Genomic DNA, 16,933 nt, shown 5'->3' with positions numbered 1-16,933 from the left:
TGAATGGATGAAAAATAATGGAATACTATGTGAAACAGCAGTTAACTAACTGAAACTCATAAAACTATATAGCTTACTTATTATACTTATTATTTAGGGGGAATCTGGCCCTGTGGCTGAGTGGTCACCATAGTTACTTTTGGACCTCAGAGTCTAGGGTTCAGTTCCTGGCAGTTCATGTGGGATTTTTATAATGAATAGTGAATTCCTTTGTTTGGGAGACTGGGTGTTTGTGCTGTCTCCAACATTCCTGCAACTCTAAAAAATACAACACTACCCTCCAGCACATTAATATGCACTTTCCTGTACACAACAGACCGTCTCCACCCATATCTGAGGATCTGTCTTACAAAGACTGGACCAGGCTAGTAATAGCCACACAATAACATTTTAAAGAGGGAGAGAGAGAGATATATGTGTGGAAAGGGAATGTTCTCACAGCTAACAGAATAGTAATATATGTATTTTCCAGGTGTGGACAACTTCTTTCTGTATGAGGCCCAAAATATGAGTGGTAGTGTCATGGGCTACATACCTTTATACAGAATTTAAATAATAATAATAATAATAATAATAATAATAATAATAATAATAATAATAATAATAATAATAATAATAATAATAATAATAATAATTTTTTAAAAAGGTTAACACTGTTAGCTGCAGTCCTCTGTGGCCCTGGATCGATTCCTGGTACTGCCAGAGAACTATGAATGGCAGGAGGGCTGGTATGTGGTTAATATGGTACATGCAGCTCACCTCCATTGGGGGTGTACCTGAAAAGGGCTGCACCACGTATACTACCTACCTTTTATGGGATCAGTTGAAACTGGCTAATAACCGCCAGGAGCTGAATCCAGGCATCTTAGACTAATGAACAAAGTGTAAAAGGCATGTCCCCAAAACACACACACAATAACGCAGAGCAGAGGTCAATTCAAATGAATTAAGTTTATTAACATAATAGCAAAGGGAAGCGGTCTGAAGATTAGCATAAAAACAAATTAATGGGGATATAGGGAGTCAAATACTCACATACATAATGTGTAACGATACTCCAGCCACAGTAAAAACCACTTGACTTATCAGTCTGTTTTCTTTGTATCTGATTCGAAGTATTTCTTTCTTAAAAGGGGACCATTACTATCTCGAGGTGAAAGTAACAGCCTTCACACAATAAGAACCAACAGCTCCCCAGATAATGTCAAGGTTTTATAAAATATGGCTTCCAACAATCCCCATAGACATTACAACCCCATAAATCAAAGATGTCAGCGAATCAAGACTGGCAGAAAATTAAACAAATATGAAATACAAGAGGGTAAGAAAGGAATTGTCAGTTACAAAAACAAATAAACTTGTGTCAGGAAGCAAGTAAAATGAGAGCAAAATCCCAGAATAAACATATTAATCGGCTGAGGAAGCCGGAAACAATAGCAAGATAAAATAAGAATAATGACAAAGCAAATATCCGTAAGGTCCGATAACCACTCCACACCCACACACACACTGAGACCAAACATGCGAAGCAGAGGGTATAAAAATATAATAGCTAGACACATTACGACCAAAATTACAACAGCATGACATTATTCAGTCAACGATTCATGAGCTTGACCCGAGTGTACAGATCAGAAACCTGAGTCGTCACAAAGAGGCCTGGCCCACCCAGTTTAAACACATAACGTAAATAATTTGCACGCCGCATAACACATATTCATATCGCACATCTAGGCGAACGTGACTCGTACGGTATCAACGTTAAACCACAAAGCAGAACATAAGCTTGAGCCAAAATGTCAAAGATACCGAGAATTAAAAAGGTCTCCAATCAAAACAATAAGCAAACTCATCACACACACAAAATAAACGATCGGGCCACCTTTCGCTCTATTGCAGGAACGAGTATACATAAGCAGACATGAAAAGAAAGTAAAGACAGTGAAATAAGTCTGCAGCAAAATTATAAAGAATAATACATTAAACAAGGGATCTCTCAGTAAACAAATTAGCATAACTGTGGCAAGCCAAGAAAAGATAAGTAGGATAACTACCTCGAAATTGAAATAGTCATATTCACGACTCTAAACATAGAGAGCTATTTAAAATAAACTTTAAATCTTTTATAGTACCATTTGCACAAGATGAAGGCCATCTCGCAGGTCAACGTCTCCATCTTTTCTCCAAACTTATTATTGTCAGACAACCAGAGCTAACTCGAATCAAAGGCAAGCTAGAAAGAAATGCTTTGGCAATTCTCTGTTACATGAGGTGCCATCTGTCTAATCGGGACGAACTACATGTCAAGTCTGGCATAGAGAATACTAAGCAACCATAACAGACTGACCAATAATATTGTAAAGAATGTGATATCTGTGAAATACAAAAGCAAGATATCGAGGCAGTGAGGTGCGGCACACACCTCAGTACGAAGACACAAGTTTTGTCTTTGTTAAATCATTTTACTATGGGAGAATAATATAAAAACTTGATGATTTAAATTTTTAATTATAAGTTGTATTTAAAGGATTCAGATGTAAGTTCTTAGATTAAATTTGATTATATCTTTATGGTATTTTTACATGTAATAAAACTTAATGCGAGCATTTTAGGTGTTTGTGTGTAGCCATCAGTTTACCAAAGTCATTTTTCAGTGACGACGATGATATTTGTAACAAATCTTGAAGGTGATCATCAGTCAGTTGGCTTCTTTGTGATGATTTAACTGCCTTTGTAGTTGAGAAAGTGCTTTCGCATATGTGCTTCCAGATGTGGAAGCAATTCTCAAGCTGAAATCATTCAGTGCAGAATATTTTTCCTGGGGTACCATTTTCCAAAAATCAGTGCCTATCTCTAGCCTTGACTGTAAGGAAGGGTCACCTTGAAAGTTGTCTTCTTGCTCTGAAATATGTAACTTCATTGGGTTGTAAATAATGTCAATTGTGGCTGCATGTCATTGAGGTTAAACAAAAAAAAATCACTCACTGAATTGTTCCAAAAGCATTAAGACACTCTAATTGAAATAAACATCATGACTCTCCTCTATAAACTCTTTGCAGGAAGGGAAGTGTACCAAGTTTCCCTCAGCTAGTCTGAATTTAAAAACCTCCAGTAGACTTAAGCACCCATCTAGGTGTCCTGTTAAATCTGTGATGGTTTTCTGTGTAACTTCGCATTGAGTTCATTCATATGATGTGTGTTGTCTGTTGGAGAAGTGAGCTGAAATGGGGATCAGACAGTTCTGTGATCAGTTCAGTTTTGTGTTGGATTTCTCATGTTCCTCTAAAAACACTATTTCTTTTCTGAAAGCAAAAAACTCTTCCAAACAGTTTCCTTTGCTTAGCCAATGTACTAGTGTGTGCAAGATTCAATCATCATATTCCATCTCCATTTCTGTTAGAAAAGAAACTTGTGGTGCGTCAAAGCTCGATTCCTGCCCGTAATTTAAATTCGCACATTTCATCACAGTTCACCACGACCTCCATATACAAAATTTTACCATACGTAGCCTCGTAGCCTCTTGATGTATAATGCAGTGCAGTGCAGTGCAGTGCATGATATTTTATTCCAGCATTCTGCAGTAAGCCAACTAAGTCTGCTTGAGAAGCTCACATCGATGTAGTGTCATATGTCACAGAAGCTGAAAGACGAAGTTGTAAATACCATTTACAACCTTCATAACTAAATCATAAATGTCTTCACCTTTGGGTGTATTATGCAGTGGCTCTAATGCTAGTAGCTCTTCACTAATAACAAAGTCTTTGGAAACATTTGAAATGAAAGTTGGACTTTATCTGTTATGTCTGTTGATTCACAAGAGCCAATGATAAGTAGGCTGAATATGTAATAATATTTTGCTTTTTCTATATCTGTGCTTACAACAAATGATTCCAAAAGTGAATTTTGTTGTAGTGATGTTGATTTAGTAAAACTATATTTGTGAGCACTGACCTTTCTCTTCACATCGCATACAGTTGTAGAACTTAGTCCATTGTATTCTTGGTATTTAGTGCTATGGTTCTCTGTGTAGTGGCGTTAGAGGATATTATAATTGTGCACAGACAGTACTTGCAAAGACACAAGCACTGTGGTTTGTTGCCCTTATTGTTTATAAAAATTAACTAATTTTCCCATTTATCCTGAAATGACCAGTTTCCTTGACATATGCCACATTTCTTACTGTAGTTTGTGTCTGCTGGTCAGTTACTTAAATCTTTGTGTACTCTTAAGTACTGTAAGACAATTATTCATTCCAGGACCCATTGGCACTACGTGGTGGAATAGGAGAAAAATCTGTCAGACAAATCTTGGACCATGCTCACAAAGTTGCTGAACGCTCCCTGCCTCATGATTCAGAGGCGATCCGTAAACTCTGTGGTGATATCACTACTATGGCAGATGCTTTATGTGAATTGAGGCAAGATGGAAAAGGAACTTCGCCACAGGTAGATAAATACTATTTTCTTTCATTATGAGTACTAATTATACAGTCAATTTTAATTTTTGCATTGCCTCTGTTTTGTTGATTATATATATATTTTACATTGATTCCATTGAAAGACGTCTTAATATCACACAAGAATGTACTACTACTACTACTACTACTACTACTACTACTACTACTACTACTACTACCACTACTACTACTACCACTACTACTACTACTACTACACCCATTATGAATATACAGTATTTACCTGCTATCACATAATTTGTACTAATTTACTGATCTGTTATTAATTATTTCAAGGTCCACCTTGTCAATACAGTTCAAAATCTAGTATATTTACTAATACATCAAATACATAAATATATATAGGTACATATTTTGAGAATTCATTAATATTCTTATGGGAGGTTACCTTTAAATAATTAATTACAGTAATTTAAGTCAATACAGATCATTGTTGGCCATTATAGTCAAGCTTATAGATACTAATTTCCAGTAATCAAATTTATACTAATTTCCTGAAATCAGTGTTGACATTTTTCTGTGCTGTTCATACTAATGACTTGTAATAAATTCATACTAAGTACATTTTAACATTGAAATTTCCTGTGTAATTTACACACCTAAATATTAGGACTAAGACTTTCAGAGAGAAGAGATTGTGAATTATGCGAGTAAAGAGAGTTTATTTTAAAATGCATGTGAAATAATTCCAGAGCTTCCACATGTTTTATACCTGTACTGTGGAAATCACCGCTCAGATGGTGTATTGGTTGTTACGGGAACATGAAAATATGTTTGTTGGTAAAGAGTTTTTTATAGTAATAAAAAGAGTATGAGTAGAAAAGTCAATTGGGCTTGATAAAGTGCTGTGTCTTTAGGAACTCCAGTCAGTAGAGATATACAAAAGAAGAGATTATTTTTCATAGTTTTGTCATTACTTTTAGATTCTTGTGAACAATGTTAGTTTTAAGTATGAATTTAAAATATTATAATGAGTTAATCAGTATGATAAGTTCTATCACTCGTATGTGTAGCCAATGATTTTGATGGACTTGTAGCTAGGCATGTTGTTGCAAGCAGTGATGATAGTGTGCAAGATCAACACTGGAAAGTATCCCATTAATCTCCAAGAACTAAAGGGAGAATTTAATCATTGTTGAAATGAGTACATTTAGTGTGCAGATATTATCTGCAGTACACACATAGTACAGTAGAGTCTCAATAATGCGATTTAAATAGGGGGAGGGGGGAGGTGCTTCGGATTTGGAATAACCCGGACTACACAGAACAACACGCAAAATAGTGAAACCTGAAAAAAATCAGTGACGATTGAAGCTAAGGTCCTGTATTGTCATTCCTTACAGTGTTATCCCTTTCAGACCTGAAAGAAAACTGGAGGTGTGAATTTTTGTTTGTACGTCAAGAACTGACTAAAATGCTCCTCAATACACATATTAATAGTTTATTTTACAAAATAAAAACTAACATCCAAAAAACAGGACCCACACAATTGTGCGTATCAAAATTCAAAACCTCGTATCACATACGATGGTGTAGCTTCAAAATTTACGTTCACTAACCAATGTACACACTTCATTGAATATATTCTGGTATTCAGTAAAGCTTCTAGATTAATATAAATGCAGTAAATACATACTTACTTTCGGCGCTACTGCTTCCTGCCATCTCGCCGATCAACTGTGCTTTTTAAACTCTTCTTCCTTCGCCCTGGCGGTCAAGCGCATACTAAAATCAATTGAAATACACGCCACGTGTCCTGCACAATCACTGCAGTCCGGTGTAGCGCCGAAAAAACATCAAATACGGTCAGGGATAACTAAAATACGAATCCGCACAATTGTGCGTACTCGGTCTGAAAGGGTTATGGCATAGATTAAGGTTTAATTTTTGAAAAAGTCCTTAATTGACTAATGTTTGTGAATTTTGCACCGTCTTTGTGCAGCTGTATCATGCCATCGCTTGAAGAGCAGGATGTCGCTGGAAGTTACCTCCGGTTGTTGTTCTATGCAGTGTAGTGCGCCTCCAACGCAGTAAGACCCTCGCTAGGAGACATATTTGGTGCCATATCTTTCTTGCTATCTTCTGTTGGTTCATTCGAAATTTCATTGATTGATGTGTCTGTAAGTTCGTACTGTTCATCACTCTTCTTTCTCAAAACTTCAATTTCACTTACATTTTTACATCTGGATATCTGTGAGCTTAGATCTGGCAAGTTGGTATGTCATCATCATTGCTGTCATCGGAGTTACTGTCAGCAGACACAGCAGTTCCTGAAATCTCCTTCCATGATTTCGTGAGTGTCTCTAGCTTCACTTCGTCCCATGATTCTGCTAACCAGTACACTACGTCTTTCATTGTTTCCTGTTTGAGGAAATTCCTGATGTTTTCCTCACATTCTGTTTCTTCCAGGAGTTAATTTATCAGGCAGTGCCGATACTTTTTTAGACATTCCAAAATGCTCTGATCCATAGTTGTATCATTGTTATGTCACATACTAGTTCCTGTAGCAGGTAGGGACCCTCTTCGGAGGCAGCCCCACCCAGGGAGTGGTGCCCCTGCCTATGTGAGTCCCAGATCACACTGACCTGGTGTGTAACATCTGGTATGGGTCCCAGCTCAGGGTTACGAGTGAAGACCTCAACAGCATCTACGGTGGAGAAGGTGGACTTTGGTATGGTAGGGATGGTGGAAGGGGCAAACCCATAGAGTCTGTACTCTAGAGGAGCGGCTACGGAAGGCATCTGCCTCCATGTTAGGGGCGGCCTAATTTTGAACCTGGCACTAGGTATAAAATGCCTTTGGGTGTGGCGAGCCCATCATAACAATAGCCTATATGGATAAAGCAGGTATGGTGCATAGAAAAGGTTAGGGCGCCCCTGCTAGAAGCGATGCGCAGCTCTTTCGGTGTTGGGGAACTACGAGAAGTGGGCAACAAGCACCAAACTACATCAAGATTGCGACAGCAAATGTCCTGACACTGATGGAAAAGACAGAAGAACTGGTTGACTTCATGAAAGAAAAAGATATATACATACTTCGACTGTGTGAGACCAATAAGAGGGGTACGGGAGAGATTCCTCTATAAGGAGGATACAGGCTGTATTACAGCAGAGGACCTAAGGCAAAGAATGGGGTGGCTATCATACTTGGAAAAGAAATCCAAGAATATGTAGAATATACAAATCGTGTCAGCGATAGGATGATGGTGATGAGACTCCAGTTTGAAAATGGCATGAAAGATCTATTTCAGTTGTATGTCTCACAAACAGGTTGAATAGATGAACATCTAGAGGACTTTCTAGAGGAAGTGGAGAAACAGATAGATGATAAAGGAAGTGCTATTGATGGGAGATCTAAATGCGCAAGTTGGAATGGAAAGACAGGGAAAGGAAGATGTTGTAGGGCCCTTTGGATATGAAAATGTAAATCCAGAAGGCGAGTTGTTTGTGGATTTTTGCATGAGGAACCAAATGATTGTTGGAAACACCTGGTTCAGAAAGAACAGCAGTCAGAAGGTATGATTGGGGAGACAGATGAACAAAGACCGTGATTGATTATATAATCATAGAGAAAGAACACCGAAAGAACCTTTTAGATGTTACAGCCATGCCTGATGAAGCCTTTGGTGGAAATCATAGAGTTGTGATAGGAAAATTGAAAATGGGAAAGATTGAAAAAAAAAAGCATTAAGAAGAGAGAAAAGAATTAAAGTATAAAAACATTGAAGGAGAAAAGCATACAAGAAGAATTCCAAAGGGAAATAACACCCTTGGTACCAAGGGTGGAGATGGGGAATGTTGAAGATGAATGGAAAAGATTTAAGGAAGCACTGGTTGGATGTGCAGAAAAGGTATGTGGTAGAACACCAGGAAATGTGAAAGACAAAGAGACACACTGGTGTAATGATAGGATAAAGATTGAAGTGAAAGAAAAGAAAATGGCATGGAAAGCATGGAAAACATGTAAGACTGAAGAAAGTAGAAGAAAATATGTGGAGGCAAAGAATTTGACCAAGAAAGTAGTGGAGGAAGTAGTGGGCCTTATTCACACAGAAATTGAGAGATGATATGTAGTGCAGCAAGAAATTACTGTTTGGTATTTTAAGAAACAAAAAGAGAGATCAAGTAAACACCAGATTTGTAAAAGGATGAAGGTGGCATAATATTAACAAAGCCAGAAGAAATAAAAAATAGATGGAGAGAGTATTTTCAGAAGTTGCTGAGCATGAGAACTAATGACAGTCATTCAGTGGATGAACAGGAAAGTTGATGAAGAAATGGATAAAGAAATTACAATGAATGACATTGAAATGGCAGTAAGAAAGATGAAGAATTGGAAAACTGATGAATGGATGAAATTTCAGTGGAGACGATAAGGGCAGCTGGAGCTGTAGGTCTGCAGTGGACATATCGAGTTCTCGGGATTGTGTGGGAGAATAAGGAGGTCCCTAAGGATTGGCAGAAAGGAATAATCATCCCAATTTTCAAGAAAAGCTATAAGAAAGTATTGAAGAACTACAGGGGAATTAATCTGATATCCCATGTTGCTAAGATAATGGAGAGGATACTGGAAAATAGGATAAGATTGAGGGTTGACAATCAGATACAGGAAAATCAGTTTGGTTTCAGAAATGGAAGGTCAACAATAGAGCCCATTTTCATTATGAGACAACTAATGGAAAAGCAATGGGAGTATAGGAATGATATGGTGATGACATTCATTGACATTGAAAAGGCATATGATAGTGACCCCCGGACTAAAGTTTGGGACAATCTGGTGCAAAAAGGAATTGGACAGGGATGAATAAAAATGATCATGGCATTGTACAAGGAATGTTGTAGTTCAATCAATCAATCAATCAATCAATCAATCAATCAATACTGATCTGCATTTAGGGCAGTCGCCCAGGTGGCAGATTCCCTATTTGTCGTTTTCCTAGCCTTTTCCTAAATGATTTCAAAGAAATTGGAAATTTATTGAACATCTCTCTTGGTAAGTTATTCCAATCCCTAACTCCCCTTCCTATAAGTGAATATTTGCCCCAGTTTGTCCTCTTGAATTCCAACTTTATCTTCATATTGTGATCTTTCCTACTTTTATAAACGCCATTCAAACTTATTTGTCTACTAATGTCATTCCATGCCATCTCTCCGCTGACAGCCCGGAACATACCACTTAGTCGAGCAGCTCTTCTTCTTGCTCTCAATTCTTCCCAACCCAAACATTGCAACATTTTTGTAACGCTACTCTTTTGTCGGAAATCGCCCAGAACAAATCGAGCTGCTTTTCTTTGGATTTTTTCCAGTTCTTGAATCAGGTAATCCTGGTGAGGGTCCCATACACTGGAACCATACTCTAGTTGGGGTCTTACCAGAGACTTATATGCCCTCTCCTTTACATCCTTACTACAACCCCCAAACACCCTCATAACCATGTGCAGAGATCTGTACCCTTTATTTACAATCCCATTTATGTGATTACCCCAATGAAGATCTTTCCTTATATTAACACCTAGATACTTACAATGATCCCCAAAAGGAACTTTCACCCCATCAACGCAGTAATTAAAACTGAGAGGACTTTTCCTACTTGTAAAACTCACAACCTGACTTTTAACCCCGTTTATCAACATACCATTGCCTGCTGTCCATCTCACAACATTTTCGAGGTCACGTTGCAGTTGCTCACAATCTTGCAACTTATTTATCACTCTATAGAGAATAACATCATCCGCAAAAAGCCTTACCTCCGATTCCACTCCTTTACTCATGTCATTTATATATATAAGAAAACATAAAGGTCCGATAATACTGCCTTGAGGAATTCCCCTCTTAATTATTACAGGGTCAGATAAAGCTTCACCTACTCTAATTCTCTGAGATCTATTTTCTAGAAATATAGCAACCCATTCAGTCACTCTCTTGTCTAGTCCAATTGCATTCATTTTTGCCAGTAGTCTCCCATGATCCACCCTATCAAATGCTTTAGACAGGTCAATCGCGATACAGTCCATTTGACCTCCTGAATCCAAGATATCTGCTATATCTTGCTGGAATCCTACAAGTTGAGCTTCAGTGGAATAACCTTTCCTAAAACCGAATTGCCTTCTATCGAACCATTTATTAATTTCACAAACATGTCTAATATAATCAGAAAGAATGCCTTCCCAAAGCTTACATACAATGCATGTCAAACTTACTGGCCTGTAATTTTCAGCTTTATGTCTGTCACTCTTTCCTTTATACACAGGGGCAACTATAGCAACTCTCCATTCATCTGGTATAGCTCCTCCGACCAAACAATAATCAAATCAGTTGCGTGCAAACACAAGTTGGCAGGAGAAGTTGGTTCAAAATCACTAGTGGGCTGAGAGAGGGAAGTGTTCTATCACCAGCCCTGTTTACAATACTAATGGATGACATCATGAGAACAGCAAAAGCAACATATGGAAAAAGAGAAATGAACATCATGTTATTTGCAGATGATATTGTGATTTGGAGAGAAGACATGAAGGTTCAAGAACAGTTGGATGTGGTGAATGGGAAGATCGAAGAATGTGGATTGAAAATAAGTGTAGAAAAGAGTAAAACTCTTGTTATGACTAGAGGGGAGAAAGAAGGGAAAGGTCAGATTAGACTTGCAGACAAGCCCCTGGAAGTAGTGGAGACGTTCAAATACCTGGGGAGTGAATTAGTTGAGAATGCTCGACTGGGATGCTGAGAATAGTAAAGATTATTCAAGCTGGAAGCTGTTTCTATCGTAGCGTAAGAAACATGTTATGGGACAAAGATGTGCCAATGGAAGCAAAGGAAACTATGTACAAGATGTATTATATACCCATTACAACTTACGGAGCAGAAACTTGGACAGTGACAAAGAAGGATGAGAGTCGAACACAGGCAGCCGAAATGAAGTTCTTGAGGAGTATGATACAGAAGAGTAGAAGAGACAAAATAAGGAAATGAGAAAATCCGGGAAGAAATTGGAGTTGAAAAAAATTGAATGATATAATAGAGAAGAGCTGGCTGGCTAGGATGGTTTGGGCACATAAAGCGAATGAGTGATAAAAGAATGCCAAAAAAGGTGATGGAAATGCAAATGCAAGGAAGGAGAGGCCATGGACGACCACGATTGAGATGGAAGGACACAATCCAATGCAGTATTATAGAAAGAAACCTGGGCTGGGACACAGTGTTGGAGGAGGAGTGGTGGAAAACTGAAGAAACTGGAGAGGAACTATATTTTGCCCTACCCAGCTACAGCTGGATAAAGGGAAATTATGATGATGATGATGATGATGATGATGATGGCTAGTTCCTGTTCATCTCGATGTGGCCCTGCGTTGTCTGGCAATAAAACTGCGTTAATAGGCAGTCTCTTCTTTCTCAAAAACGTTTTAGTTTCAGGCACATATTCTTCAAAGAACCTCTTTTTAAATATTTGTCTATCAATCCTAGAATCCTTTTGTTTTTTTGTAAGAGACGAGCAGTACTGACAGTGAAATGTCTTTAAGAGCTCTCGGCTTAGCTAGTATGGTGGCTAGTTTTAATTTATGATTGCCAGATGAATTTGATGTAGCAAGAACTGTCACTCTTCCTTTACTTCTCTTGTGGCGAGGGGCATAAGTTTCTTCACATGAAGAAAGTGTCTTAGATGGCTACATTTTAAAATTGAGCCCTGTTTCATTGCAATTGTATAACTGATCAGCACTGAGATTTTAACTTTTTATGAGGTGTTCAAGCTTTTTACAGAACTTGCTTGGGCCTTCAGTATCACCAGAAAGTTTCTCCCCACACGCATTTCAAGTTGTCGAACACCATATCCGTAACCAGGCTCGCACTAGAATCGTCCTCTCATTCGATAAATTCATTTCTAAGGATTCTATTGTAACATTGGTTCTGATCTTGGACTTCCCTTCTGTCTTCGTTAACTAAACCACAAAACAGTGCTTCACTCATTTTTTCATATTCAGACTTCCTCATGCATGTTCTGTCAGGAGCAATTTTTGAGCACTTACCAAAAGAATACTTTTCCAGGTTATGCCTGTCATGTCGCCAATCACTAACCATCACTTCTCCAGCTCCGTATTCAGCTGCTAGCTTTTTAATTGTCTCCCTATTATCAAGTGTTTTTAAAGCTCTTAATTTCACTTTTAACAGCACAAACTTTCTTTTGCTATTACTGTTCATAATGAAACAATGTATTACAGCACTGCTCGCAGTCACTACGTACACTGTTCTATACAGCAAGTCCAACACACAAGCACCGAGTGGGAGCAGGTGCATATATTGGCATGTGACAACAAACACACATGCTTGATTTCAGTAGAGATGAGGCACAGTACGATGATTTGGCGGGAATAAGCAGGGAATGAAATGCTGTAGAAAGCTCATTTTAAAATTGCGGAATGAAACGTTCAAATAACACTCTGGATTTAACGGAGCTTTGGATACCTAAGACTCGGATTTGAGAGACTACTGCACATATAAATTTAACATGGTGCAGTGTCATCAGAATTCATAGGAAATGTTACCTCATGTGACAAAATTCCATGAAGACCAATTGGGAATGCAGATAAAACTGTTGTAGTTTGATGGACTCCAAAAATTGCTTAATAGATGTAGCGAGATCTTAGGAAGTGTCCAGTTAAACCACTGGTGATGAGTGACAATGAATAAATGTCTTGCTTTCTGTGACAGCTATTATAAAGAAGTTGCTACTCTACACTTTAATTAGGTAGAAACTGATCCTTGGATGTGTAGAAAAGTGATTGGATTTTAGAGGAACCAAGACGCAGTGAGATGGAGACATCGTAGGGTTGACTCCCTGGTAAATTGCTGAATTGTTTTCTGTATATGTAGCACTATGCAGGTACAAACAAAATATAACATGTCATTGCAAACTTAAAAATTACTACAGGGATGGGGTGCTACAAAACAAAGCAAGGAACAAGGAAGGATGTGGAAGAATATGGACCTATTCGCAGGGGAAACTCCAAGTTTTTTTATATGTTTCAGTCACAGCGTTTCCAAAAGTCCCTATACCCTATATTTTTTAACAAATAAAAAATTGTACACATGATATAAAAGTGTACAATTTAGAAAGAATTAAAGTATATCTATATATATAAAATAACTTGTCCTGATTGACTGACTGACTGATTCATCATCGCCGAGCCAAAACTACTGGACATAAAGAAATGAAATTTTGGGGATATATTCATATTAAGATATTGGTGCTCGCTAAGAGAGGATTTTTAGATATTCCGTCGCTAAGGGGGTGAAAAGGAGGGTGAAATTTTAAAATGAGTGTATCTATATCTCATAAACTTTAAAAGTTTACAGATGTAAACATTGGTATTTAGAATCTTCTTTAAAAATAAGGAAACACGTATTTTTTTTGTTTTCAGAAAATCCCAATAGGAGGGGTGAAAAAGGGTGAAAATGGGGACAAATGGGTTGAATGCCTTTAATCAGGATACCGGTACTTATATCTCAGAAACTGAAGATATTACAGAGCTGAAAATTGGTACTTTTGATCTCTTTTAAAAATAAAGAAACACGTATTTTTTTGTTTTTGGAAAATCCAATTAATAGGAGGGTGAAAAGGGGGTGAATTTTTAAAATGAGTGAATCTATATCTCCAAACTTTTAAAGTTTGCAGATGTAAAAATTGGTATTTAGAATCTTCTTTAAAAATAAGGAAACACGTATTTTTTTTTTGTTTTCGGAAAATCGCAGTAGGAGGAGTGAAAAGGGGTGAAAGAGGGGTTGAATGCCTTTAATGAGGCTACTTATATCTCAGAAACTGAAGATATTACAGACCTGAAAATTGGTGTTCGGGATCTCCTTTAAAAATTAAGCACGTATTTTTTTGTTTCTGGAAAATACAATTGGGGGGGGGGGGGGGGGTGAAAAGGGGGTAATATTTTAAAATGAGTGTATCTATATCTCAAAACTTTTAAAGGTTATAGATGTGAAAATTGGTATTTAGAATCTCCTTTAAAAATAAAGAAACACGTATATTTTGTTTTCGGAAAATCCTAATAGGAAGGGTGGAAAAGGTTGAAAAATGGGTTGAATGCCTTAAATGAGGCTACTTATATTTCAGAACCTGAAGATATTACAGGCCTGAAAATTGGTGTTTGGGATCTCCTTAAAAATAAAGAAACACGTATTTTTTTAGTTTTTTGGAAAATCCAATTAATGGCGGTTAAACAGGAGTGAGATATTGGGGTGAATTTTTTGAAAGACTATATCTACAGAATATCTTGGAAACGTAAAATGTTACAGGCGTAAAAAGTGGGTGTTTGGAATCTCCTGTAAATGTAAAGAAACATAGGTGATTTGTTTTTGGAAACTCCACTTAAGGGGAACTCAAAAGGGGTGAAATTTTAAAATGAGAATTTTTACAGTATATCTAAAAAAACTTAACATGTTACAGAAGTGAAAAATGGTATTTTTTATCTCTATTAAACATAAAGAAACGTGTATTTTTAGTTTTCGGAAATACCACTTGGGCGGAGGGGGAGGGGGCGTAAAAGTGACTGAAAATGGTGTTGAATTCTTTTAATTAGGCTACTGATATCTCAAAAATGAAGATGTTACAGACGTGAAATTTGATATTTGCAATCTGCCTTAAAAGTAAAGAAACATGTATTCTCGGAGAATGCAATGAAGTGGGAGGGGGGGGGGTGAAAGAATTGAAAAATTAATTGACTTAATTGTATGAGAATACATACATCTAATAAAAACTAAAGTTGTTACAGACGTGAAAATTCGTATGTATATCTCCTTTAAAAGCAAAGAAAAACGCGTTTTGGGGGGGAAACCATCTTGGAGGGCGGGAGTGTAAAGGAGTTGAATTCCTTTCATGAGGACACATAAATCAAAAACTGAAGAAGTTAGAGTTGTGATAATTGGTATTTAGATGATCCTTTACTATTAAAGAAACAAGTATTTTTTGCGGGAAAATTCACTTAGGGGTAGTGTGAAATGAAGTGAAAAAAAATTTTTTTTTATGGGGATACTTATATCTCAAAACTGAAGTTAATAGACGTGAACATTGGTGTTTGGAATCTCCCTTAAACATAAAGAAACTAGCCTTCTTTTAATTTTTTTTTTGGTGGAGGGGAGGGTGGCGGTAAATAAACTTAACGGCGGTGGGGTGTAGAAGGAGGTGAGACCAATTGATTTTACTGTTCTTAATGTACTTATAAGGATCCTCCGTTTCTCAGGCGGCAGCGCGCCGGCCTCTCACAGCTGGGTTCCGAGGTTCAAATCCCGGTCACTCCATGTGATATTCGTGCTGGACAAAACGGAGGCGGGACAGGTTTTTCGCTGGATACTCAGGTTTTCCCTGTCATCAGCCATTCCAGCAACACATAATAATAATAATAATAATAATAATAATGTTCCGGACCGTCGTCAAATGTGCGGACCGCGCTGGAAACGGCTCCTGGACGGGTAATGACTAAGAATGCAGTCCGGCCGCGGGTTCAGTGCCACCAAGGCACCCAATATGACACCACGCCGGATCTCCTGAAGGATTTTATCCATATTAAAAATGATTATAGGAAAAGATGGCAAAGATTTACGGACTCAACTGACTGGGAGGAATACCTGAGGCTAGCCCGGGAAGTACGAAATCGATTGGTGGAAAGGAAGATTGAAAAATGGGAGGAAACGTGCCGTAATCCAATAGAAAACGAGTCAGATCGGGAATTTTGGTGGATTCTCGCAGAAAACGAGTCAGATAGCGAATTTCGGCGGATTATTTATCTAAAACAATAAGCATTCAATTATAAATTTCAGTATAATACCGTAGCGAAGCACGGGTATCTTGCTAGTAATCTATATATATAATAACTAGGGAGTGGATTTTTTTGTGCTAAAAATGTGAAAAATATTTATTTTTTATGTGCTGAAAAACTTTAAAATATGTGATAAAAAATTGAAATTATTTTCCTTTAAATATCACATAACTAGTCGCGCTCAAGAAGTAAATAAGTATAATGTTTTGTATTAGAATATGGTGCTACCAAACGTGCTCCATAAGGCAAAATGATGTCTGTGTATGGAAACGTGCTGTATGGTATATTAATTTTTGATATGCCAGAGTAGATATTATGAATGGTTATTTTTTTAAAGGTGTTTTGTTTAAATATGGCAAAAGCAACCTATCATCTTTGAAAAAATAGTACCAGTTCGTACTCACCCATCACACGCTGGAATAGTAGTTGCTATAAATAGTCTCAGAATTGCAGTGAACAATAAAGGTCATCTCCAAATTGTCCATCACAAATGCATGCAGATTATCTCTAAAGAACGCCTTATACTGCGAAAACGATCGCTCCACATCACAGGAAGTCAGACGAGCATAGTTAAAGAGAGGAATGTCACCAACAATAACGCCATCAATTTCGCCAACATGATCACTCTCTAATACATTAGAAATTTG

At 37.5% G+C, this 16,933-nt stretch overlaps 1 protein-coding gene across 4 annotated transcripts in view; it reads left to right on the top strand.

The window, feature by feature from the left end:
* The window catches only part of Vinc (vinculin), a 413,074-nt gene that overhangs the window by 130,136 nt on the left and 266,005 nt on the right, over positions 1–16,933 (top strand). For all 4 annotated transcript variants that reach the window (XM_067141297.2, XM_067141296.2, XM_067141293.2 and 1 more), the window contains exon 7: positions 4,257–4,445. In XM_067141297.2, the coding sequence (XP_066997398.2) occupies positions 4,257–4,445 (189 nt within the window). The remainder of the gene's footprint in view (positions 1–4,256; positions 4,446–16,933) is intronic.

The sequence above is a fragment of the Anabrus simplex genome, chromosome 2 (genome assembly GCF_040414725.1).
Source record: "Anabrus simplex isolate iqAnaSimp1 chromosome 2, ASM4041472v1, whole genome shotgun sequence".
Lineage (NCBI taxonomy): Eukaryota > Metazoa > Arthropoda > Insecta > Orthoptera > Tettigoniidae > Anabrus > Anabrus simplex.
Note: the sequence above shows the minus strand (reverse complement) of the source record. Positions and strands in the feature narration are given on the sequence as shown.